Genomic DNA, 27,663 nt, shown 5'->3' with positions numbered 1-27,663 from the left:
GGACGTGAACCTTATGTGCAGTTGACGGACTTTGAGCGAGGGTGTATAGTGGGCATGCGGGAGGCCGGGTGGACGTACCGCCGAATTGCTCAACACGTGGGGCGTGAGGTCTCCACAGTACATCGATGTTGTCGCCAGTGGTCGGCGGAAGGTGCACGTGCCCGTCGACCTGGGACCGGACCGCAGCGACGCACGGATGCACGCCAAGACCGTAGGATCCTACGCAGTACCGTAGGGGACCGCACCGCCACTTCCCAGCAAATTAGGGACACTGTTGCTCCTGGGGTATCGGCGAGGACCATTCGCAACCGTCTCCATGAAGCTGGGCTACGGTCCTGCACACCGTTAGGCCGTCTTCCGCTCACGCACCAACATCGTGCAGCCCGCCTCCAGTGGTGTCGCGACAGGCGTGAATGGAGGGACGAATGGAGACGTGTCGTCTTCAGCGATGAGAGTCGCTTTTGCCTTGGTGCCAATGATGGTCGTATGGGTGTTTGGCGCCGTGCAGGTGAGCGCCACAATCAGGACTGCATACGACCGAGGCACACAGGGCCAACACCCGGCATCATGGTGTGGGGAGCGATCTCCTACACTGGTCGTACACCTCTGGTGATCGTCGAGGGGACACTGAATAGTGCACGGTACATCCAAACCGTCATCGAACCCATCGTTCTACCATTCCTAGACCGGCAAGGGAACTTGCTGTTCCAACAGGACAATGCACGTCCGCATGTATCCCATGCCACCCAACGTGCTCTAGAAGGTGTAAGCCAACTATCCTGGCCAGCAAGATCTCCGGATCTGTCCCCCATTGAGCATGTTTGGGACTGGATGAAGCGTCGTCTCATGCGGTCTGCAGGTCCAGCACGAACGCTGGTCCAACTGAGGCGCCAGGTGGAAATGGCATGGCAATCCATTCCACAGGACTACATCCAGCATCTCTACGATCGTCTCCATGGGAGAATAGCAGCCTGCATTGCTGCGAAAGGTGGATATACACTGTACTAGTGCCGACATTGTGCATGCTCTGTTGCCTGTGTCTATGTGCCTGTGGTTCTGTCAGTGTGATCATGTGATGTATCTGACCCCAGGCATGTGTCAATAAAGTTTCCCCTTCCTGGGACAATGAATTCACGGTGTTCTTATTTCAATTTCCAGGAGAGAGAGAGAGAGAGAGAGAGAGAGAGAGAGAGAGAGAGAGTTTACAATTTGTAGCTAGAAACATTTATCATGTTTTTTCAAAAAATCAAAATGCCTCTGCAGTACACATACAATACTCCGCCTTTTACACTATATTGTGCTAACATCAATGTAACTCGAACATAGACAAATATAATATGAGCAAAATGAGTATGTATTAGAACTTAATAAGTTCATCATGAATTTCACAGGCACTACGCATTTCACAATTCTGGCACAAGGAAATTTCATCCGTCTTGAAATTTGGTTGGTAGCGTTTTATCGGATTTTTTTCGAAAGTTATTATGCTATTGTCGTAGACAATGCATCTTAAATAATAAACATCAATAAACTGTTAGAAACTGCTATAGATCCTTGTACCACGACGTGAAATTGACAACTCGAAAGAATGTGATCAAAAACATATTTCATTCATTATAAAATTGGTCTCTTTCATACAAAATTGAAACAATGTAACTTGGATGGAACTGATAAAGAGATGTAACTACACTGGGTTAAGCAAAAACACTATGGGTCATCATGCAATTCAGATATGAAAAAGAATTTTAAAAAATCTCACAACTGTGATTCTGCGTTGTCTATTAAGTTAATTTTTAACTATGAACTAAAATAAAATGTCTCGTCAGTTCCTGAAGAATAATTTATATAGTCACTCTGTGATATACTCTGCCTTGTATGATTTAGTAGACCTAATTGCAACGAATAAGTTATTAATATTCTAACCTTTTTTGTGATGTTTTTTAACTATTTATCGATTGCATTATATCGCTTATACAAACGTCAGTGATGGGAGTCGGTGTATGTATATCTCTTCCAAGCTATTCGCCTGTGTGTATACGAAATATACATGCGAACGTAATCAGTGTTTTGGTCATGAGGTTGTAGCAGTAGTTTTATGACACGGTGGCAATTAAAGTTGGTGTGAAAATTTGTTAATTATGGTTAGTGGATCTCGTATATTCTACTGTGGTAATGATATAGATTAGTTTCAGCGTTACCTTATGGAAGTTGTTATCCGTATACTACGATATTTGCTTATTCCACTGTGATATTTTCATTTCACTAGACAGGGAACCGGTGGATACGTAGCTATGTACTCAGCTTATCCTATGACTGGTTAAATCATATTTGTCAACATAGTGACAGTTTGTTGGAGCAAGTGTGAGATATCAATGACAGGACGTTACCGCATAGCATACCGTTTACTAAAATGTGAGAGATTCAACCAATCGAAGTTTTAAAGATGGATAATTTGGCATTTTACTTGAACATATATGTTATGTGCCGTGAAAGCCGGCAACCCTTTGTCTTGCCTTAGCATGTTTGCTTACAGCTCTTCTCTCCGTTTTACGAAAGTTATACGATGTCTTACTCATGTTTTTGTTTCAGAATTTGTACACTTAAGTAGTCAACAGATTCCTTGAGGGGATACAGTATTTCATGCAATAATTTTTCTCTTAGTACAGTGTGAAAGACGTAATTTTGATTTGCACTTCTTTGTTGCAAACTTCACTTATTATCATTGTGGTTAAGAAAGTATTCGTAATTAATTCGCGTTAGTTGGAATTTTTTGTAGGGGCATTTACGAAGTTCCATGTGCTCGACATGTGGCATTTTTCTCAATACTTTGAGTTTTTCACCCTTTGTTACCCACATGCTGTAGGGCTACTTCCCACTTCATGCTTTTCTTTTCATGGAAAGTGCAGAGTAGAATGCTGAGAGATTGCGAATAAAATGTGATACATTTACTAGTTAGCGTCTCTTGCTGTTAGAATAACTGACCCCTCTGCCTCACCCCTCACTGCAGAGAAAACCTGGCCGTTTCGAAATAAACTTTAAAAAAATAATAATAATAATAAAAAAATGCTTTAGCAGCGAGCAAAGGTCGTCCATAAAGTTAATTGTTGTATTACACTATTTTTATTCTATTCCTCGTGACACTTGCCTATTTCATATATTGTTTTTGCTTCTTAAGGTGGCTGTTACAAAAAAAGTGTAATTACGTTTTTTGCACCCGCATTTTTTCCTTTGTGTGATTGTAAAGTGGTAATAAATAAATTAGTACGGCAGTGTTTTGGTCATGCGCTTGGCCTTTATTGCTATTTGTGTTTTGGTTGTATTTATGGTTCATCTTGGCTTTTGTTGCTTTGTGTTTATGTTGATTAATTTCTCTAGTTACAGGTAATGGTGAGAAGTTATCTGACATTGGTTTTTGTACTAGTGTGCTGTCATGTTGGAGAAGCATTTTACATACCAGGTGTTGCACCTGTGGAATTCAAGAAGGGGTCTCGGATAGATGTTAAGGCAGTGAAAATGACCAGTACTCACACACAGTTACCATATGAATATTATTCTTTGGATTTTTGTCGCCCAAAGAATGGGACCATTGTATACAAATCAGAAAATTTAGGTAATCCACTTTTAATTTACAAATTGTTTTGCAGGACTTTTAGAGCTATATGTTTCTTCTGCATTGTGTAAATCTTTCTTTGTTGTGTAAATCTTGTACCTGAGGTGTCATTAATCTTTTGTAAGTCTCTCTGCCTGCCTTCTTGTAATTTATAATTCATAAGTTTCCTTTACTTTGATTGAAATTTTGTATGTATCACATAGCTCCTGCTATGCTCTTAAATGCAAGTAGCATAATACTTGCACTGGGAACAGCCTGGTTTTCCAATATGTTGACTTCATTTTTTCATGTACTGCAATGCTGATAAATTAGTTTTATAGTTCATTAGACAGAACCAAAAGTCACTATAATCAGCACTTATTGCAAAGTATGGTAAGAAAGTATGAGCATTAAAATGGCTGTGCAAAGTATAGGATTAAAGATAGAGTGAAATGGAAGCAAAACGAAACCTACAGAGGAGGTGGGGCAACAAGACTGGGGAAAAAAAGGCTAACAAATACCAGTGATTATTGCTGGTATTTGTTTTATGAACATATATGGAATCTGTGGATTCAGGAAGGCTATGCTCAATGTCATGCATCATTTCAAGTGCCCCAAGGGACTGCCACCTAAAAGGACAGACACATGGTACACTCAGCTATACAGGATCATACAGCCATGTCACATGCCTCGAATCAGGAAATGGGTTTATTAGCAGCAAGGCAAATATCCACATAGACATCACCACAATATTGGAAGCACCACATACTGTTAGTACAGTGTCCGTTTTATAGCTTCTGTTGATGTGTCGGTGGAATGTGGTGGGCCAACAGGGGTTTCCCACTGGCGACACTGACACTGGAGTAGTATCACATTATTTTTACAGGTGAGCACTGGCTGTGCATACAACATCACAAAAACTCTGTGAGGAAACAATAGTGCCCCCGTAACTAAAATATAAAAGTTAAAAATAAACACACACAAGTAGACCAGTACACTTCCTCTGTTGCAGTTCCACAAAATTCTGTTAGCTGAGAGTTATGAAGAAAACTCTGTGATAACTAGTTTACATTATCTCCACAAGGACTTAATGAGTTAGTGATGTGGCTAACACTCTCAAAAGGCATAGGAGAATGCTGGCTTCAATCTCGGGTTGGCCATCCAGATAATGGTTTTCAAAGGTCATCCAATTCACTCCATGCTAATGCTGGGATCGTTTCTTAAAAGAGCCATCGCCACTTCCTTTCCTCTCCAGTAGTATGAAATCTGAGCCAAGCTTTGTCTCTAACTGTCTTAGCTGTGGACAGGACATAAAACACTAACCTTTCTTCTTGTTGTGTCTCGATGTTAGAACAACAGATCCAAGCAAGTCATTCTTGTGAACAGTGGTGAGCAGCCAGCCGATACTGCACGCCAACACTGTAGCACAGTCTGTAGGGGTGGACGCTTCCATCTGCCTTGTGGCACACGATATTTATCATTTGCAACATTTAAAAAAATACTGGCAGTCCGTCATAGCAGCTTCTTTTAATTCATTCATCCTGTTGGCGGGAGGGGGGAGACAAGATAGGTTTTGGCATTACAAGATGGAACATTCCTTTGTGAGTAGTATAGGATACCAAGAGGGTATTTTAACTCTTATTTCATTCTTTAATCATTGTCTTCATAACTGACAAATGAAAGCCCTAAGGCTCCTGATAATTTTTGTCTTGTCCTTGACTCTTGACCAGCTTTCATTGCCACACTGCCTGCGGCCCATCAATCGGGAACTGCTGATCTACGATACAATTGCCTCTTCTTACAACAACCGATGATTTGGTCTACAAGTATTACATTTCTGAACTGTTAAGGGTGGTGGTTGAGCCCTGTCCTTGTGTCCTACATGTCATTATTTTTCAGCTAGATGATATGGGATTTTGTCACCCATGCTTTCCTGACCAGCATTGACGAACAGAGTATTCGACTTTTGCCTCGGCCAGCAGTTCTCCAGATCTCTCACCCAGTGTAAACATCTGGTAAAGGATTATCAAGATACTGGTGCACCAGCACTCACTACCCATTGTAATCAATCACATGGGGTGCAGAGTTGCGGCAGCAATGTCGTTCCTCTATTAGCCACCTAAACTCGGTTCAGTTCGATGTCCTTTCAGATTAGGGCCATTGTTGCTGCTTGAAGTGTCAGTTTTGTGTGCTGAATTTTGCAGGATGTACACCCCCAAATTCTGTACAAAGTTATGCACTTTTTATATTACACTACATACCCACAATATGTAAAATTTGTTTTACTGTTCTCCATGAAGTTGCATTTTCAGTAGTAGTAGTAGTAGTGTAGGTGTTGTTAGTGGGACTGATTTCAATAGAAATTTGGATGCATTGTATAGTAGGCATCAAAGCAGAAGAATATGAATTTTTAGTGCCTCATCTTTCAAGCTGTAATCATCATGTTTCCATAGGGCTGTAAGCATATTTTCTGTTGTCGTCTGCTCAGAGACTAGTTGGAGATCCTGCACCAAAGATTGATTAAAGATTCTCTCATTCTCTAACAACTCAAAGGGAGTTGTGGAAAGCAGATAACATGATGATAGTATTCAGTGATCACCATATTGGAAATAAAAAATGGGGGGGGGGGGGGGGGGGGCAGGAGAGAATACCTTGGAAATTCAAAAATTTATCCAGTTACCCAAAACACACAAATAATTAGATAAATGGAAAATATGTATTTAATTTGTGTTGCAGGCCATTGGCATATACAAACCAACATTTCCTAGTGCACATTGCCAGTGTACTGTATTGATGATTAGTTGATTAGTTTTGTAGAAATACACACACATTTAAGTATATATAAAGCAGTAAGTTTAAATATATGACCTTTATAATAGTTTTTTTTTTTTTTTTTTGTTCTTGTCCTTGTATCATTTCATCCCTAAGATAATTTTTTTCTTCGCTTTACACTCCAAAGACAGAAATTTCCACTGGCTAATAGAAAATAATGTATTTTAGAACTTACAACAAGAAAATAAAATACAAAGATTAGTTAAAGTTTTAATTGCTTTATCTGAAAAATATGACTCAAAGCAGAGTTTGAGTGGCTTGCAGCAAACACAAAGCATGGGAATAAACAGCAGCTATTCAAATGTGAGACACAACCAACTGGAGGAAAATTCTCAGAGTTCTTGTGGTTGTCAACCATCCATAAACTGTCTGCAGCTTACTGTTGTCACAAACAAGTGGGTGGAATCAGTGATACTGCCCAAACATCAGTTTTGCTGTATGTATTTGCATGACGGTTTCAGACTGTCACTTTAGCAGTCCTTTGTGGTTGATTCTTTATCCATTGTTTGATATTTGTGAAGGAAAGTAAACTGCCACAGAAAACATTTTTTTAATTTTTTATTCTGTGTTTTCCTTATGTTGAACCTACAGCCAGTCTCATCAAGCCACTTCATGGTGTGTGCGATGAAGGTTGCTTTGTGCACCTCTGTCACTTTCTCTCCTGTTATATAGTTTGCAGGAAGAACGATTGTTGATAAGCCTCTGAGAGCTTGAATCTCTCTGATTTAATGATCGTGGTCTTTTCTTGAGATATATGTAGAGGGAAGTAATATATTGGCTGATTTGTGTAGGAATTTTAGCAGGAAACTCCACCGTGAAGCAGGACACACCTTTTACACCATCTATCATTATGCTTTCAACGATGGGGAATACTTCAAACCTATTTTTGAGGCATAAAGGGCAGCCATGTGGCAAATATCCACTTCTGCCTTCCACCCAGAGATTTGCGACCCCTCTGCTGTTGGCCACTCACTGTCAGGAGAGTGTTGACCAGCCAGTATGAGAAAATGGAAAGGCAGTCTGGTATTAGAAGTGCTTTGTATAAATGGAAACTACTGCTATGCATAGCACTCCTGGTTGTTGTAATGGTGGTGGTTCCTTCACCCTGTGTCCTGCTGTTAAATTAGTGCACTTGGAATCAGTAATGAATAGTGCCTGGATTTTAATGATAAGTCGTAGTTTTTTTTTCTTGAATGTTACAGTGAATTTTGCAACAGTTTCTGCATGAATCCAGGAATTGTAGTGTAGAAAAAAGTTCTTTTTATTGTGCATATAAAGTCATATTTTGGCCAACATTATATGCTTTTTTCAGTGGTCCAGGTGATATTGTCACAAATTAACACAAACACAATTATGATAAAGCTTTATGTATCAGAACTTTAGTACAAAAGCAGCGTAACAGACTAGTTAGTTTGCTGAACTCAAGACATTTTTATGGGTGTTGAAAGAACGATCTCAGCTGTAACAACAGTGCCTTCTGACATAATAAACATTGCACATGTGCTCATACTATTCTGTTTGAATATAAGCTCCTTCTGGTTCAACTTGTCAAACGTAAAGTTCTCCAATAGCATGAAATTTTAAGATTTTGTTCACGATTTTGGAGAGTTTTTCAGCACTATCCAAATAGGGAAACATTATTTTGTAATCTACGTGAAGTTAAGGTTAGGGCAGAAAAGCACTTTATGTGCAACAACACCGTAATATTACCAACCACAGCAGCTGTGTGAAGAGAAGTGCTGGAAATGACAGCAGACAATTGCTGTGTTAGAGTGGACAGGTCGAACTGCAACTGTGAAATTATTCTTCAAGGACTTGTGTGAGATGATGGTGTCTTGTTCCATCTCATTCTCATCTCTGAAGAATCTACACTTCAGCCAGTTCTTCAAAAAGAGCACAACAGATAGAGATCCAAGTGAATCTACACTGAGAAAGAACTGTTTACCTGTATGGTATGATGAGCTGCTCAACAAATATAAACTAGTGTTACTGACCACAAGGTTTGCATGTCCATAGTTGAAACAACTGATGTGAATGGGTTTTATGTTGCAAATGTTGTTCGTGGTGTTGTAAAAGTTGGCAGACCTGGAGCAATGTTGCTCCTAATGTGTGAAGATCTTGAGAGAGTTGCCTTTTTGTTTGACAGCTCTATGAAGCTGCTGTGGCCAGCTGTTGTGAAAAGAATAAGTGTTTTGCTGCTACTAAGGGATGGCTAAAGCAGCAAAGGGGCTTCAGAGTCTCTACCCCAGTTTGATTTTTCATGGCACATGCATTATGCAAAATTGCAGATTATGTGTGGTCAGATTACCGTGATGTGGACAGATTAATTTCCTGTGGCAAGAAAATCTACGAGAATGCTCCACTACATGTGCAGAAATGAAAAGAGAAGTACCTTCACTGTCCTTCCCCCCTCAGCCTGTTCTTAGATTATGGGCCTCTTGGCTTAATGCAACTGAGTATTACTGCATCAGCTACACCAAAATAAAGATAACCTTTTGTGAAATTGATAGCGACGAATTGGGTACTATCAACTGTGAAAGCACCCTTTACAGATACTTGTATGAAAACTTGGCATACATCAATGCCAACTTTTCAGTATTATCAAAAGCCATTGCACAACTGGAAGCCACTGGTACTCAATTGTGTGACACTCTGGTTGTTGTGCAACATGTGTAGAATGAGCTGGGTTGAGCTCTTGGTCATGGGGCTCAGAATGTGAGCGACAAATTGCAAAATGTTCACCAGTGGGATCCTGGATACAGTGTGCAGTATTAGTGACAGACCTTCTGGAAAAGCCACTACTTGAAGGCAGTGAATCAAAGCAAGCCTGCAGTGATCTCACCACCTTCAGATACACTCCTGTGATGTGGAGAGGAGCTTTTCTAAATCAAAGCTATCCTCAGCATCAACTGTAGATCTTTGAAAATAAAAAATTTGAAAATGCACAACGTGATCCAGTGCAACTTTGCAGAAACTAAAGATGGGCACAAGGTCTTAATGATTGTGAAATATTTTCAAACAGGTGATGTGCAGCAGTAAAAACATGGTCTTATTGTGTGGATAGGTGTTATTGTTTTTGCTGTACTTCGTGTTTTTTGAGACACATACAGATATTTCAAAAATAAATTACAGTTTCAAACACTGCAAAAAGTAAGTACTATACTAACAATTAGTTCACAAGTAAATTTTGTATTATATGAGATATAAAAAATTCAACAAGAATAAACTTACATTGTCATATTTTATTTGTAACGTCATATTTGTACAAATTTTAGGTTATATATGCTTGCATATTTTGCTATTTTTTCAGTCATTAAAATCTGGGTCCTAGTAATGAATGTATATGGGACTTCAGGGTTACATTTATCACTTGTCTACAGTAGTGGGCCTGTAAATGAGCACATGCAGTGCTGAACCCAATTTTATATCAAAATTGACTGCTCTTGTAGTGCCAAAAGTGCCACTGTGTGTGAGAATGGAGTATACTAACTTTCTTTAATTATTATTAAATAAATAATTAAATTTTTCCATCACATTACAAACCTTAGCTACTGTCGGTGATCCAATAACTTCATTCATAGGTTGCATGATGATTCAACATGAGTCTCACGTGGCTACAGTCTTTCCTGAATGATAATTTTGTGGGTCTGTCTTTCCAAATTTGATTTTACTTTTCAACATGGGAATACTGTGGACACACATGCTCCACTTTGCCTCCTTTTGCGAAAGTTAAATGTAAAACAGTTATTAAAAAAGATAGTTTATCAGGGAAATGGAACTCTAGACACAACTGTAGCCGACCTTGTGGAATTGCCTGTTCCTTCTGCAACCCCTCGGCCACTGTACTCCACTTCTTCTTAGGTCTTTATGTGCTCTGTTAAAAACTTTTGCTCTTAGGTGCAACTAATTTTTTGTCTTCCTTTAATTTGTGTGGCAGTTGGAGTGGACTAACCAAGGGCTGAGTAGGAAAATCATAGAGAACTCATGGCTAGGGAGGCACAACAGGAATGAAATGGGTTTAATTTGTTTATTGGTATATATTTTTTACTGCATGAAGGAACTGCTGCCTGCTGAAAGCTCCCCTTCAAGTGAGATTTTGTTACTGCGTGGATCAGCTGATGCCAGCAGAAACCCAATTTGATTTGTTTGATATTTGTGAAGGAAAGTAAACTGCCACAGAAAACATTTTTTTAATTTTTTATTTATTATTTTTAAATTTTTAAAATTGTTTTATCATTAATATTATTGTTATATTTTCAGAGTGCCTTCTTTAATTTATTTGTATTTGGGTTGACAATACACCCCTCCCCCTCTTCCATGCCCCATCCTTTGGTTCCTCTGTAGGCCTACTTAACCACCAGTATCATCAGAAGAAAATACTTGATGTATTTTGTGTTGGACTTTTGGTTAGTGGTGTATTTGATATTCAAGTAATTTGTGCCATAAACATTTTGTTATGTTTGACAATATCTGTAACTTAACATTTGAGTAAAATTTTCCGAGGAAATGGTACACCTTGTGGCAACGTGTCTCGTTGATAATTTTTCTTGATTGAGAATTCATGAGTAATAAATACCTAGAACTACTTTTGGAAGAACTTACAGTACTAAATCACATTTTCCCTCTATTGTTAGGTTTGACAGATGCTCACATGCTGTCACTAGTGGTCTTACGACAAATTGGAAATATTTTTAACATTACAGTGCCAATAAATCACACTTTTTATTTTCTCGTCCTTGGCATTATTTTGTTGTTACTTAAGAGGTAATACATGCCTTGATGTTACTTAGAAAAGCTAGTTATGCAAAGCCGTGTTTCCTGTGATCTGTATTTCTCTGGACTACTGAAATGTGCATAACAGTTATGTGTTACAAGTGGATTATGGAGGTATTAGGGCATTCTACATGGATTACATCCAGATAGATTTTGTTTTTATAACACAAGCAAATTTAGTCTCGTATGGTGAACCAATTTGATTACTTTTCCATTATGGAGTGTTGTTTATTTGTATACGTACTGCTGTAAATTGCAAGAAAGAAGTAAGTCATCCAGTGAGTGCACTCATATTGGTGGGTGGTCAACATTTACCATTTATATGAACAGTGTGTTCCTGTTGTAATAATTGTTCATAATCATGCATTCTCTTCCCCAGATGGTATTTGTTGGTAGTACAGTGGTTTATTAATAGTAAATGTTATAACATGACATGTATTAAGGAATTGTGAATGAAATCTATCTTGTGATGTCTTGACCAGAAAACATAAGACTTTTTATTTAAAAAGTAATTGAAGCAGTAAACGAAAGTTGTTCCTGTGTATTGCATGATCAGTTGCAGTCATTGATAAACATTCAGTTGTGGATGAATTGTATATTAAGGTACATTAATGAAGTTAGCTTTCATTGTTTACACTTGGGGTTAATGGACTTCTTTTATCTGTTTTTCAGGTGAAGTGTTAAGAGGTGATCGCATAGTCAACACGCCATATGAAGTTCGGATGGCTGAAAACATTAAATGTCGATTGCTGTGTCATCCTTCTCATGGACCAATGAACTGGGATGCTGAAGCTTCACAAAAGGCTATCAACCGAATACAGCATGAATATTTTGTCCACCTGTTAGTACTGTGTAGTTTCTCATTTAATAAGATTATTCTTTTCGGTATCACAGTATCTCCCTTCACTAATTTTTATAAGTAAATGGTGACTGTTATTGCTGTATTAAAGTTTCACAATCGTAAAATAATAACAGCTGATTTGTCAGATGGATAAGCATTATGTCATTCAGTAAAGGTAATGATGTAGGTGTAGTCAGTATGCACTGGAATTTTAACATTGAGAGAATGTATGCTCTGGAATTGTAGAATAGAGTTTTCTGTTTTAATAACATTCTTAAGTATTTTTATATTGGTCTGTGTTTTATAGTGAAATGTTGTTTCCTTACAAAATTGTATCAACAGGCTGGTAGATAATCTCCCATGTGCCACAAGGAAAAGAAATCCTGAGACTGGAGAAGTGCAGTACGAGCATGGCTACCGGCTTGGTGGTAGCACACGTGAGGGAGTTTATATTAATAATCATCTGAAGCTGATCCTGCTGTACCACACAGAGAATAAGTAAGTTATAGTCTGGTTATATTGTGTTCATTTACAGTTAAGTTTCATTTTTTGCTGGGTTTGTTGCTTTATCTGTGCCTTTATTATGTCATGAAATTATACCTGAGCATTGAATGTTTTAAAAAATGCAATTGAAAACATTTAATTCACAAAAATCTGGATTGTGTGTTAGTGACACAACTACTTTGGACATTAAAATAGAACAATTTTGCATGTGCTGACCAAACCATTGAAGCTTGGAGGACAGTTGAATGCTTATCCCCCAGTAGATAGACTTTTTGGCTTGTGAGATAAATATCTTTATATAACACATTCTGAAGTTTTAATGGTGGATTGAGATCAGTATTTTCAAAACATTGTTTACACTTAGTCTAATATAATTTTCATGTTTGGAGTTATGAGTGTTGATTTGGCTTACAGATACAGTGAAAGGGAGTACTTCACTAAATGAAATTATTTCTGACATAAATATGAGGGTCATTCATTAATAAGGAGACAAATTGGTCTGGGGAAAAATCTGTTAGTAGGGCAAGTTTGGTACTTTTATGGCTTTAAGTTGACATCACTGGGATGAGCCCTGATCAGCTGATATATCAACGTTGTTTTGTTTATAACCTAAAAAATACATTTCAAGATGGTGAGTCTGCTTGAAACTTCCACATTAGTTGAACAACATTCTATTATTCGTTTTTTACTTGCTGCAGGTGCGAAACCAGTGAATATATACTGGACAATGTCTAAAGATTATGGTGAATGTTGTATGAATTGTGCAAATTTTTACAAGTGGGTAGAGCAGTTAAAAAATGGTCGTGACTCAGTAGTGACTGATGAACACCGTTCTGGCCGACCAGTTGCAGTTTCAACTCCCTCACTTGAAAGTCAAATTGATGACATTATTTGTGCTGACTGCCATGTGACTGTGCAAACTACTACTACTACTACTACTACTACTACTACTACTACTACTAGTAGTAGTAGTAGTAGTAGTAGTAGTAGTACAGTTCATAACATTATCTGTAACAAGCTCAAGTAATGCAAAACATGTGCAAGATGAGTCCCAAAGGAGTTGACACAGCTACCCAAGGAAACAAGGTTGAGAGTGTGCACAGAGCTAAAGGAATGTTATGAAATAGAAAGTGAGCATTTACTCAACAAAATTTTAAATTGTGATAAAACTTGGGTTCACTTTTATGAGCCAGAATCTAAAAGACAATGCAGGGAGTGGAAGCACACATACTCCTATCAAGAAAAAATTCAAGACCCAATCATCAGCAGGAAAAGTCATGTTGATGGTGTTTTGGGATGCTGAAGGTCCAGTGTTTTTTTGTGACTTATCTCGAAGAGCAGCGTACAATGAACAACGTGAAGCAAGCCATGAGAGAAAGACATGTTGTGGATCTCAGAGGAGAGGTGTGATTCTCAAGCAAGACAACATATGTTCTCATTTTGCTCACCTAACCCGTGAAACCATCGACAAAATGGGCTGGGAAGTACAGCCTTATTCCCCTTACAGTCCTGATTTAGCACCTAGTGATTTCCATTTGTTTGGTGCACTGAATGAGGCATTACGTGGGAAGTGGTTCCAGGATGACAAGGTCGTGAAAAAGTTTGTGGGAAATTGGTTCAAACATCAAGATAGTGTTATTTTGTAGCCTGTTGGAACAAGTGCATAAATGTTCAAGGGGATTATGTTGAAAAGTAGGAAAAGTATTGTTTTGTAAAATAAAATATTTTTTCTTCATTCCGATTTGTCTCTTTAATTATTGAATGACCCTCGTATAAGCAGCTTGAAAAGAGATTCAGCTTCTGTCATTCCTCCTCACACACAACTACTATATACACAAAGGGTTTTAAATGGACTAGACATAGTATTCAGTTTATTTTAGTTGTCATTTCAATTTGAACTTGATTGATTTTAAAGTGAAGAATAATTTTATGAATTTTAAAACTTCATTGAGGTTTAAGAAACTTACAGTAACTGTTAGTTTCCAAGGCTCATAAAAGCACTAAGACACTAACTGTTCTTTCACACATCAAACATAAGCATATTTATTGCAGATTGTACATTCATTGTTTGTGGACTGATCCGAAAAGCAGATTTCTGATTAGAAGATTAGGTAGAATGTAACATATGCTCGCAGGTCGAGCTTTCACATGCCATCTTGTGGCAACTATTTGTGCAGTCACTCAAACGTAACATAAAATTCTCCACTTAGTGTCTGTCTTATGGTATCTGTGTTCACAGATCTAAGGAGAAATTATTTAACACTGAGACAGGAGTGAAGGAGAATCGATAATGGTACCAAGAGTATGAAAAATACTCTTGGATGAAAGTTTGTGGGTGTATTCTGCTTCCTTATGTTTTGTTCAGTAGATTTGTTTGGCATGTGTAATTTATAAAACTAAATTTGTCTGGTTATTCCTTATTGAATCGCACCAGATGGGCTTTTCTGCATAAGTCTCAGTTGACTGATTCCAGTGCTAATGGCGTAATCACTTAGATCCTTTCATCAGTAGTAGTTCAGTATAACTCAGTTGTTGGGTGACACTCTTTACTCACACATTATAGCGTCAACATGGTATATCGAGAGTGGGGCTTGTAATGACAAACAACACATGGTAAGTTGAGAAGAACATGTAATGCAATATTGTACACTTGGTACTATACTGTATTTAATAGTAAAGAACATTAGAAGTAAAACATTTCAGAAACTTGCCAAGTAGAGTACAGCAATTAGACAAACTTCATTCAAACATTGACCAAACAATAACAAGAGTTTCAGTACGGCGTATAAAGTACACTGTCAAGTACATTATGAAAATTTGCATCACTGCCTACAAGCTACAGTATGTCATTATTCTGCTGTTTTCAAAAGTCTGTTAGCTTTCTTTGGTAGGTCATTTCATGCAGTTTCCTTAGTGCTTATTGTTTTATACTCACCAGGTACAGCTACTCAGTTTGCTTTGATTCACTTTGTCACTCTGTTCACTTTGTCGCTCTATCCATTCTAACACTTTGAACGACTTTAAGTGGTGAAGTATGTGTGTAAACATCCTTTTCTTTAACAATACGACTTACTTGAGTTTGTCAACTGACTTTCCATGCTGGTTAGCTTGCTGCTGCAACCTCCTTTTCTCTTCTTCTTCTAAGTATATTTGCTAGGACCAGGAATTTCTCAAGACTCTTTCTTCTTATAAAATAAGCAGATGCACGCAGTTTCATTTCCTTCACTTACTTACGTATATTTGAGCATCAGACTTCTACAAATCTGTTTCCACATCTCCAAATTGTAGAAACAAAGTAGATTACAAATAAGGTAGGGTTGGCTTCTTAACCATGTTCTTTTTCAATATGAATCTGAATACACGTCACATCCTTTCAAAGTCCAAAACAAGCATTAATTACCAATATCTCAACTGTTCTTTATTTTCCACTACAGTCGTCAAAGTTACAAAACAGCACAGAATACATAAACACTCCTTGTTCTTTCACTACGGCTTCCATGGCGCGATCGGCAAACACTTGCTGGTGCCGTTCGACAGCCACACCTATATCATCTCACGATAAACTTCAAACCTGCACACACAGAAAGGTGAAGCACAGTAAATAGGCTCTCTCTCACTTATATTTAAAATATCGTGTCTTCGAGATGGCCGAGCGGTTCTGGAATTTATGCGGAAATTCTCAAAGCACTACACCATGTAATCACTTTACTTATGTTATCCAGTATTGCAGGTGTACTGGGACGATCATGTATACTTTCATCTTCATCGCCCTCGCCCTTGACTGCTTCATTCCTTTCATTTCAAACACCATAAAAAATTTGCTTGTCATTTGTGATTTCCGAAATTGGTTCTTCATTGTGGTTCAAGTCTTAAAAGATCAATATTGCACTGCAGAACATCACATGCAGACTGGATATCATTGCTGTTGAAATCTATCACTACACCATTCATCTTTTGCATTTTCTTCAATGGAACGCTTTTTCCAGCAATTCCTAACAGTGGTTGGACCGATGCTTTGATGCTTTGCCATGCCAGGCCTACTGAATATGCAACACTCTCTAGATTTGCAGATTTCAAGAACATTTCCGTTACCTCATTTGAATTTACTATTGAAGTGGGCAGTTCATGGCCATAAATGATCATATGATGCCCTGTAATCAAAACGTTCTGGGTTCGAATCCCACCACTGCCTAAATTCTGATTAATAATCAGCATTGGCGGCCAAAGACTTCCGGCATAAGAAGTCATCCTCATTCTGCCAACGGCCTTGTCAAAGAGAGCGGAGCAACGGACAGAGGCTCAGGCACACTCTTGTCCTAAGGGTGGGAAACAGTCCCTAAAGGCGAAAGAATCAGCAATGATCAACAGTATGAGGATGCAGAAGGCAACAGAAGCAACTGCATTAAAGACATGTAATGTGTATCCACAGGACATGGGGTCTGTAATTGAAAAAGTGTCATTATCACCTCTATTTGGCAAAAGATTCTGGAATAGTCCCCCATTCTGATCTCCAGGAGAGGACTGCTGATGTGGAGGTGACCATGAGAAAAAGGTTGAATCTTTAACAAAAGGATAGTGTTCGAAGAGTCAGGGTGCAGAATGTCAGGAAGCTTGAATGTGGGAAACTAGAAAATCTGAAAAGGGAAATGCAAAGACTCAATGTACATATAGGAGGGGTCAGTGAAATGAAATGGAAAGAGGACAAGGATTTTTAGTCAGATAAGTATAGGATAATATCAACAGCAGCAGAAAATGGTATAACAGTAGTAGGATTTGTTATGAATAGGAAAGTAGGGCAGACAGTGTGTTGTTGTGAACAGTTCAGGCAAGTGATCACCAACAATGATAGTTCAGATATACTTGCTGACGTCAAAAGCTGAAGATGGGAGGAGGGAGAGAGAGAGAGAGAGAGAGAGAGAGAGAGAGAGAGAGAGAGAGAGAGAGAGAGAGAGAGAGAATATGAGGATATTGAAGGGTTAATACAGTATGTAAAGGGGGACAAAAATCTAATAGTCATGGGGGACTGGAATGCAGTTGTAAGGGAAGGAGTAGGAAAAAAGGTTATAGGAGAATATGGGCTTGGGACAAGGAATGACAAAGGAGAAAGACTAATTTAGTTCTGTAACAAATTTCAGCTAGTAATAGGGAATACTCTGTTCAAGAGTCGCAAGAGGAGGTGGTTTACTTCAAAAAGACCACATGATACGGGAAGATTTCAGTTAGATTATACCGTGGTCAGACAGAGATTCTGAAATATACTGGATTCTAAGACATACCCAGGTGCAGACACAGATTCAGATCATAATATAGTAGTGATGAAGAGTAGGTTGAAGTTCAATAAATTAGTCAGAAAGAATCAATACACAAAGAAATGGGATATGGAAATACTAAGGAATGATGAGATAGCTCACTAGGCAGTACAGTTGAAGAGGAATGGACATCACCAAAAAAAGGGTCATCACAGAAGTTGGGAAGAAAAACATAGGTACAAAGAAGGTAACTGCGAAGAAACCATGGATAACAGTAGTAGTACTCCAGCTGATCAATGAGAACAGGAAGTACAAAAATGTTCTGGGAGACTCAGGAGTACAGAAATACAAATCACTGAGGAATGACATAAATAGGAAGTGCAGGGAAGCTAAGACGAAATGGCTGCCTGAAAAATGAAGAAATCGAAACAGAAATCATTGTCGGAAGGACAGACTGAGCGTACAGAAAGTCAAAACAGCCTTCGGTGACATTAAAAGGTAGAGTGGCAATGGGAGTTCCAATGCTAAATGTAGAGGAGATAGTGGATAGGTGGAAAGAAGACACTGAAAGCCTCTATGCAGGGAAAGATTTGTCTGATTTGATAGAAGAAGAAACAGGAGTCAATTTAGAAGAGATTGGGGGATCAAGTAGTAGAATCAGATTTAAAAGAGCTTTGGATGACTTAAGATCAAATAAGGCAGGAGGGATAGATAACATTCCATCAAAATTTCTAAAATCATTGGGGTAAGTTGCAACAAAATGACTATTCACATTGTTGTGTAGAATGTATGAGCCCAGCGACATACCATCTGACTTTTGGAAAAAATCTACATGATTCTGAAGACTGCAAGAGGTGACAAGTGTGGGAATTATCGTAAAATCAGCTTAACAACTCATGCATCCAAGTTGCTGACAACAATAATATACAAAAGAATGGAAAAGAAAATTGAGGATGTGCTAGATGATGATCAGTTTGGCTTTAGAAAAGGTGAAGGGACGAGAGAGGCAATTCTGACATTGTGGTTGATAATGGAAGCAAGATGAAAGAAAAATCAAGACACATTCATAGGATTTGTCGACCTGGAAAAAGTAGTTAACAGTGTAAAATGGTCCAAGATGTTCGAAATTCTGAGAAAAATATGGGTAAGCTATAGGGAGAGATGGGTAATGTACAAGAGCCAAGAGGGAATAATAAGAGTGGACAATCAAGAACAAAGTGCTCAGATTAAAAAGCGTGTAAGACAAGGATGTGTAGCCTTTTGCCCCTACTGTTCAATCTGTGCATCGAGGAAGCAATGATGGAAATCAAAGAAAGTTTCAGGAATGGAATTAAAACTCAAGGTGAAAGGATATCAATGATATGATTTACTGATGACATTGCTGTCCTGAGCGAAAGTGAAGGAGAATTACATGATCTGCCGAATGGAATGAACAGTCTAATGAGTACAGAATGTAGACTGAGAGTAAATCGAAGAAAGACGAAAGTAATGAGAAGTAGCAGAAATGAGAACAGCGAGCAATTTAAGATCAGGATTGATGGTCACGAAGTAGATGAAGTTATTCTGATACCTAGGCAGAAAAATAACCAATGATGTACAGAGCAAGGACGACAGCAAAAGCAGACTAGCAATGGCAAAAATGGAATTCCTGGCCAAGAGGTCTACTAGTATCAGACATAGGCCTTAATTTGAGGAAGAGATTTCTGAGAAGTGTGGAGTACAGCATTGTATGGTAGTGAAACATGGACTGCAGGAAAACCGGAGCAGAAGAGAATCGAAGCATTTGAGATGTGGTGATACAGACAAATGTTGAAAATCAGGTGGACTGGTAAGGCAAGGAATGAGGAGGTTTTCGCAGAATCGGAAAGGAAAGGAATATGTTGAAAACACTGATAAGGAGAAGGGATAGGATGATACGACATCTCTTAAGACATTTGGGAATGACTTCCATGGTACTAGAGGGAGCTGCAGAGGGCATAAACTGTAGAGGAAGACAAAGATTGGAATACAGCCAGCAAATAATTGAGGGTGTAGGTTGCAAGTGCCACTCTGAGGTGAAGAGGTTAGCACAGGAGAGGAATTAATGGTGAGCCCCATCAAACCAGTTAAAAGACTGATGACACCCTCCCACTCCACCCCCACCCCATCCAAAAAAACTTCTGATTTTTCTATTTTGTGATAGCAACACATCCGTAGGTGGATGAGCTGGACAGTGATCAAGTATTAGTAGAACTTCTCTCAGCTTAAGTGACCTTTGGTGTTTTCTTACTGACAGAACAGGCTCTTCTTGAAACCAGCTGCTGAAAATGTCATATGTCATGTCATCCAAACGTCCTTTGAATGCTTGTGAGTGAATTGTAATGACCTGTTTATACGCTTGAAACATCTGGGGCTTTTACTTTAACCTGTATTAAGAGGTTTCTGCTTAAGGAGAGTTATTCTCTCTTTATTCATTTTCAAACGTACGTTATTATCTGATTAATTATTATTTTATTTATTTATTTATTTTCTTATACTTCCAACCAGAGAGAAAGTAATCAATAATAAAGTGCCGTTTCATCACAATTACATGCTTGATGGTTATTTAAACTTCATCTGTCATTACTCATTACTTTGTGTAGAATTTCAGGAAACTGTGAAGCAGGTCCAATTGGAAAACTATCCAGCAGCAAAAAAACTATCCGTCAGAAGCTACAAAATCTTTGTTTCCATGTAAATCAAAGTGAAAATTTTCAGCGTGTCCTTTAATAAAAATGACGTCTAAAGGTGTTCGTCAGGTTCACTGTCTCTTCCTAGTTCAGTCCTTTTTCTGTCCATTTCCACATCACTTTCGTTCTTTTTACAAAACTTCAAAGTCCGTTCTCTTCTTTTACCCATCTCCAGTGTGTTCCTTCAGCTACACCACACTCATGCGATAAATTGCCCGCGAAAGGCAAAGGTCCCGGGTTCGAGTCTCGGTCGGCGCGCACAGTTTTAATCTGCCAGGAAGTTTCATATCAGCCCACACTCTACTGCAGAGTGAAAATCTCATTCTGAAAAGTGCTTTAGTTCAATCTTCTTCACATGATCAATAATTTTCAGTTTATCACTCAAAGAATATGCTTTCCATTTCTGTGACATTGTAACAAGCACACAGAAATATAGACAATGAATAATTTATGATCATCATGATTGTTGTGCTCGTTTTGATTATTGCCAAACATTGTTGCGTAGTCACTTTGTTGACTGCGTCGCAATGTTAACCTTGAGATGCATATTCAAAGCTTTGGACTAGCAACAATCTGATATGTTAAGACAGACCAAAGGTTTAGTTTAATTACATCCATCTATTTTTGATATTGTTGAGAGAGCTTGGAGTTGCAGCAGTAAATTATACTGCAGAAAAACTATGTGCAGACAGTAATAAGATTTTTTTAAAGTTTATAGAACATATTGAAAGTGCAGAAATCATTCATAAATTATATTTTGTTTTGGGGGACAAACTTTATACTGCATTGTCTGAATATGCTGTATATCAGACTGTGGTATATGGGGTTTCTACACACTTTCACAATGAGAAGTTATAATTTTCATTGGGTGTTGTTAAGCACGAACAAAATTTCACAAAAATATAGAGTACATGCATAACCTATTGAAGCCATGTATTGATGAAAAACATTAATAATTTAACAATAGTTTGGATTAAATTTCTAGAAATACCAACATCCATTTCAGTAAAGGTTTTCAGCCCCTTCTCAAGCAATATGTATAGCTTTCTGAGAGCCTCTTGGCACACTTTCCTGTATGTAGCACTGTTCTTTATGTGAAAAATCAGTATCCTTGCTGGGCAATGAAGATAAGTGGCCCAAATGACTCATTATCTACATCTACATGGATACTCTGCAAATCACATTTAAGTGCCTGCCAAAGGGTTCATTGAACCACCTTCATCAGTTTAGGAAAATGTTAGGTTTAAATGATGTGTTGTTTGATGCATATGTGGTGTAGGGACCTTTGACAATTCAAAGAACATGGTCACTATGATTAGCAAAAAAAGCCACGAACATTGCAATAAATCTCAGTATATGAGCTGTGCAAGACAGTGTTGTACTACTTAAGACAACAAGCCTAATTAACACATTGTGTATTAAACTATACCACATAAAGTTATTTACCCACGTATAAGGCAATCATGGATAAAAGACACCCCTCCATTTTTTTAAAAAGAAAGATGCTGCTCGAGAAAATTTTATTTTTAACATACTGTGAATAATCAAAACTCCAAAAGTATTTTATTGACATAAAGTATCTGCCTAAAAATTAAATTATACCTATTCTAAACTAACACCATGTATTGTCTACAATTTGGTAATACTAGGAGAAATAAAGTATACAAATAGATGGTTTACATCAATTTTTCTACCATTTTTGCTTACTAACACTGTCATCTGTAGTATCTCTATTTCCAATAATCGTCGTCATCCTAACAGCACAACTTGTTGTTGTGGTTTTCAGTCCTGAGACTGGTTTGATGCAGCTCTCCATGCTACTCTATCCTCTGCAAGCTTCTTCATCTCCCAGTACCTACTGCAACCTACGTCCTTCTGAATCTGCTTACTGTATTCATCTCTTGGTCTCCCTCTACGATTTTTACCCTCCACGCTGCCCTCCAATACTAAATTGGTGATCCCTTGATGCCTCAGAACATTTCCTACCAGCCGATCCCTTCTTCTGGTAAAGTTGTGCCACAAACTTCTCTTTTCCCCAATCCTACTCAATACTTCCTCATTAGTTATGTGATCTACCCATCTAATCTTCAGCATTCTTCTGTAGCACCACATTTCGAAAGCTTCTATTCTCTTCTTGTCCAAACTATTTATCATCCATGTTTCACTTCCATACATGGCTACACTCCATACAAATACTTTCAAAAATGAGTTCCTGACACTTAAATCTATACTCGATGTTAACAAATTTCTCTACTTCGACCATCAGTTATTTTGCTCCCCAAATAGCAAAACTCCTTTACTACTTTAGGTGTCTCATTTCCTAATTTAATTCCCTAGCATCACCCGACTTAATTCGACAACATTCCATTATCCTCGTTTTGCTTTTGTTGATGTTAATCTTATATACTCCTCTCAAGACACTGTCCATTCCATTCGACTGCTCTTCCAAGTCCCTTGCTGTCTCTGACAGAATTACAATGTCATCGGTGAACCTCAAAGTTTTTATTTCTTCTCCATGGATTTTAATACCTACTCCGAATTTTTCTTTTGTTTCCTTTACTGCTTGCTCAATATACAGATTGAATAACATCGGGGAGAGACTACAACCCTGTCTTACTCCCTTCCCAACCACTGCTTCCCTTTCATGCCCCTCGACTCTTATAATTGCCATTTGGTTTCTGTACAAATTGTAAATAGCCTTTCGCTCCCTGTATTTTACCCCTGCCACCTTCAGAATTTGAAGGAGAGTATTCCAGTCAACATTGTCAAAAGCTTTCTCTAAGTCTACAAATGCTAGAAATGTAGGTTTGCCTTTCCTTAATCTTTCATCTGAGATAAGTCGTAGGGTCAGTATTGCCTCACGTGTTCCAGTATTTCTACAGAATCCAAACTGATCTTCCCCAAGGTCGGCTTCCACTAGTTTTTCCATTCGTCTGTAAATAATTCGAGTTAGTATTTTGCAGCTTTGGCTTATTAAACTGATTGTTCGGTAATTTTCACATCTGTCAACACCTGCTTTCTTTGGGATTGGAATTATTATATTCTTCTTGAAGTCTTGAGGGTATTTCGCCTGTTTCATACATCTTGCTCACCAGATGGTAAAGTTTTGTCAGGACTGGCTCTCCCAAGGCAGTCAGTAGTTCCAATGGAATGTTGTCTACTCCGGGGGCCTTGTTTCGACTTAGGTCTTTCAGTGCTCTGTCAAACTCTTCACGCAGTATCGTATCTCCCATTTCATCTTCATCTACATCCTCTTCCATTTCCATAATATTGTCCAGAAGTACATCGCCCTTATATAGACCCTCTATATACTCCTTCCACCTTTCTGCTTTACTTTCTTTGCTTAGAACTGGGTTTCCATCTGAGCTCTTGATGTTCATACAAGTGGTTCTCTTATCTCCAAAGATATCTTTAATTTTCCTGTAGGCAGTATCTATCTTACCCCTAGTGAGATAAGCCTCTACATCCTTACATTTGTCCTCTAGCCATCCCTGCTTAGCCATTTTGCACTTCCTGTCAATCTCATTTTTGAGACGTTTGTATTCCTTTTTGCCTGATTCATTTACTGCATTTTTATATTTTCTCCTTTCATCAATTAAATTCAGTATTTCTTCTGTCACTCAAGGATTTCTACTAGCCCTCATCTTTTTACCTACTTGATCCTCTGCTGCCTTCACTACTTCATCCCTCAAAGCTACCCATTCTTCTTCTACTGTATTCCTTTCCCCCATTACTGTCAATTGTTCCCTTATGCTCTCCCTGAAACTCTGTACAACCTCTGGTTTAGTCAGTTTATCCAGATCCTAGCTCCTTAAATTGCCACCTTTTTGCAGTTTCTTCAGTTTTAATCTACAGGTCATAACCAATAGATTGTGGTCAGAGTCCACATCTGCCCCTGGAAATGTCTTAAAACTTAAAACCTGGTTCCTGAATCTCTGTCTTACCATTATATAATCTATCTGATACCTTTTAGTATCTCCAGGGTTCTTCCATGTATACAGCATTCTTTTATGATTCTTGAACCAAGTGTTAGCTATGATTAAGTTGTGCTGTGTGCAAAATTCTACCAGACGGCTTCATCTTTCATTTCTTTGCCCCAGTCCATATTCACCTACTGCGTTTCCTTCTCTCCCTTTCCCTGCTACCGAATTCCAGTCACCCATGCCTATTAAATTTTCATCTCCCTTCACAATCTGAATAATTTCTTTTATTTAATCATACATTTCTTCAATTTCTTCGTCATCTGCAGAGCTAGTTGGCATATAAACTTGTACTACTGTAGTAGGTGTGAGCTTCGTATCTATCTTTGCCACAATAATGCGTTCACTATGCTGTTTGTAGTAGCTTAACCGCATTCCTATTTTCCTATTCATTATTAAAGCTACTCCTGCATTACCCCTTACTCCCCTTGCTTTCAGCCGCTCGCAGTACCAGCACAGCAAGGCCGTTTTGGTTAGTGTTACAAGGCCAGAATAGTCAATCATCCAGACTGTTGCCCCTGCAACTACTGAAATGGCTGCTGCCCCTCTTCAGGAACCACACGTTTGTCTGGCCTCTCAACAGATACCCCTCTGTTGTGGTTGCACCTACGGTACGGCTATCTGTATCGCTGAGGCACGGAAGCTTCCCCACCAACGGCAGGGTCCATGGTTTGTGGACAAGTGTGAAATATATATCTTCCTTGCCACAAAAATTTGGCTGTTTCTTCCGAATATGTTGCTATTCCTGAGGTTTCAGTTAGAGTGGATCGTGAGAACATAGTTGTTGTTATCCAAATAAATATCTGATTTTGCTTCTGTTCTGGCGTGATAATGTTAGTGTCTTTTGCTTCCACACGCAGTGTCTATTCCCTGCTCTCCTGATGGCTGCGCAGAGCCAGCAGCTGACGCACTCCCTTTTATTCCCATCCTACTTCACGGTGAGTGTTGACAACATTGCAACAAGAAACATGTAAGTTTGACTCTAGCCCCTCTCTACACTTTGATCTTCTCCTACAGAAATGAATACTGTTATTGAGTGTTCATCCAGTTTTAAAGACAATTCGATTCTGGCTACAAATACATTCAGGGAAACTGCAGTTTAAATGTGGCAGATGTTCATAAAAAACCAAAGTATGTGGTACAAATTCCCATAGCGGCAACACAAAGAAATTTGCTGCTTGCTCACTGTTCCCTTCCCTGCAGCCATCCTAGCTATCAGCCAAGCTGGTGTCACTGCACCCTATCCAACCCTTCCAAAATGCTGAACTTGAGCAACTGTGAGAAACAAGCTGCAATATCTTTTAGTGTGCAGGTCATATGTAACAACACCAACCAATACATAAAAAAAAAATTGCAACTAAAATTCAGTCCCTTTCTTAAACTTCCACTTGTCCTGCTGTCTGTTGGTACTGTCTTCATGACGGGTCTTGCTGCTGTAAATTATTCTTGTGTAACAATTACAGACAGTTTAGCATGACGTATTTCCTCTGTCAGACATTTCATGTTAGATTAATTTTTCTTTTTGTTTCAACTGACTGTCACCATGTTGTAAAGCCAATTGAAAGCTAGTAATGTATTCTAATACATGACCTGTAATCCACTTATGGTCTCTTGCAACCAAATAAAATAGTGGTCTGGATTCTGAATCAACTAATGTTTTTCAAAGGACATTTCTGTATTTGATTCCTACCTTTACTTAAAAAGTGGCATTAATGTTTGTATATGATATCCATACATCTATGAGGAAGTTTATTGCAAATATGTTCAAATACAACAACAGTTTGTAAGATAATAGAATTTAAAAGCTATTTGCCCTCCTCAATTCTTCAAAGTAAATGTGTATATTACATCATTAGCCAAAACTTATCTCTAAATATAGACTGTACTAAACAAGGTAAAAATGTTGACCTCAGCAGCAATAGTTTAATTTGTGAATATAAGATGAACCTGTATTTTTTGTATCATGAATTTGCGAAAAAAAACCTTCTCATTATTGGATAAATAAGGTAATTATAGAGAAGTGATGTGGAAACTATACCTACATTGGTTATGATTTTTTATCACATTGCCAATACTGTTGATCCATTGCACAAGAAAGTAAATTTATCAATGAATAACATGAATAATATGAGTAATATTTACATATCAACAAAATTCCAACCATCAAACTTCATTTCTTGTGTGGAAATTCTAGCCACTTGGTATGAAAATAGTACAAGCCAGTATGACATATTGTTTACTGTATCTTTTTAAGTGGAATGGCTATACAACTAGGACTAAATTGTTAAGACTCATGACAACTTGCACTTCATCCTTATGATACTTGAGGCCATGTTCTGTAGAATATGTGCTAGGAAATGCATTAATTCCATGTAGGTGAAAACCCAAGAGGACCTTGGTGAACTCATTACTCTGCAGTTAGGAAATGTACTGTGGTTGTCTTCACAGGCAGCAAGAGAATTTAATTTAAAACCTGTAAATAATTGTCATGTTAGCATATTCAGGAATTACAAAAATGTGTGCCATTATATTAGGTAGTCACTACAGTTTTTAGTGGACTTCAGCCTTATTTGCCCAAAACATCAGAGTTAAGAATGTTGATTATCTGCTTGATTTAGGCATGGACACCCAAACTGTGTACATTAACTTCAGGATGCCATCCACATCCATTGAAAAGTTGGACACATATTTGTATAAACTTTCTCACTTGAAACCACTGTCTTATGAAATATTTATCATTGCCATTGAAATACCCCATATGTTACTTATTAAATGTATGTACAGGTGGCTTCCAGCTTTCACAGTCAGTCTCCAAAAATTTTATGGCCTTGGCTCCACAGCGAATGCCACACTGTGAAAGAGTGCTTACTGTGATGTGGGCACAATCACATAGTACTGGTTCTCTTAGCAAAGTATTTATTTTTTAAAATTGAATGTTTGCTTCACATCACAGTGTGTGTAATCAGTTTCATTTTGCTGACACCATTACCATCATCTGACAGCAATTTACTGAAAGCTGTAGTACAGGTGTAGTTGTGTTTAGAAATCTGTCCATGAAGGCAAACATAATGGCTCTTTCTTCTACTTGTTTTGTGTAGTTTTCAGGACTTACACCTGCCTTGACGATCAAGTAAAATTCCTTGTCTTTTACAGTACTCATAACATGCTCCTAAAAGCAGAGAGATCA

The 27,663-nt window shown here is 38.2% G+C and overlaps 1 protein-coding gene across 3 annotated transcripts in view; it reads left to right on the top strand.

Annotated features, from left to right (window-relative positions):
- Nucleotides 1-1,868: 1,868 nt before the first annotated feature.
- Nucleotides 1,869-27,663, top strand: part of LOC126272166 (transmembrane 9 superfamily member 4-like) — a 59,556-nt gene continuing 33,761 nt past the window's right edge. Inside the window, exons 1-4 of one of the 3 annotated variants that reach the window (XM_049974800.1) lie at nt 1,869-1,998; nt 3,376-3,610; nt 11,867-12,035; nt 12,378-12,533. In XM_049974800.1, the coding sequence (XP_049830757.1) occupies nt 1,987-1,998; nt 3,376-3,610; nt 11,867-12,035; nt 12,378-12,533 (572 nt within the window). In that variant the 5' untranslated portion in view covers nt 1,869-1,986. Of the gene's footprint in view, nt 2,142-2,393; nt 2,413-3,375; nt 3,611-11,866; nt 12,036-12,377; nt 12,534-27,663 lie in introns of those variants that run through there. The other 2 variants (XM_049974801.1, XM_049974802.1) reach the window with 2 other exon arrangements.

The sequence above is a fragment of the Schistocerca gregaria genome, chromosome 5, assembly GCF_023897955.1.
Source record: "Schistocerca gregaria isolate iqSchGreg1 chromosome 5, iqSchGreg1.2, whole genome shotgun sequence".
Lineage (NCBI taxonomy): Eukaryota > Metazoa > Arthropoda > Insecta > Orthoptera > Acrididae > Schistocerca > Schistocerca gregaria.
This window is presented reverse-complemented; position numbering and strand designations above follow the sequence as displayed.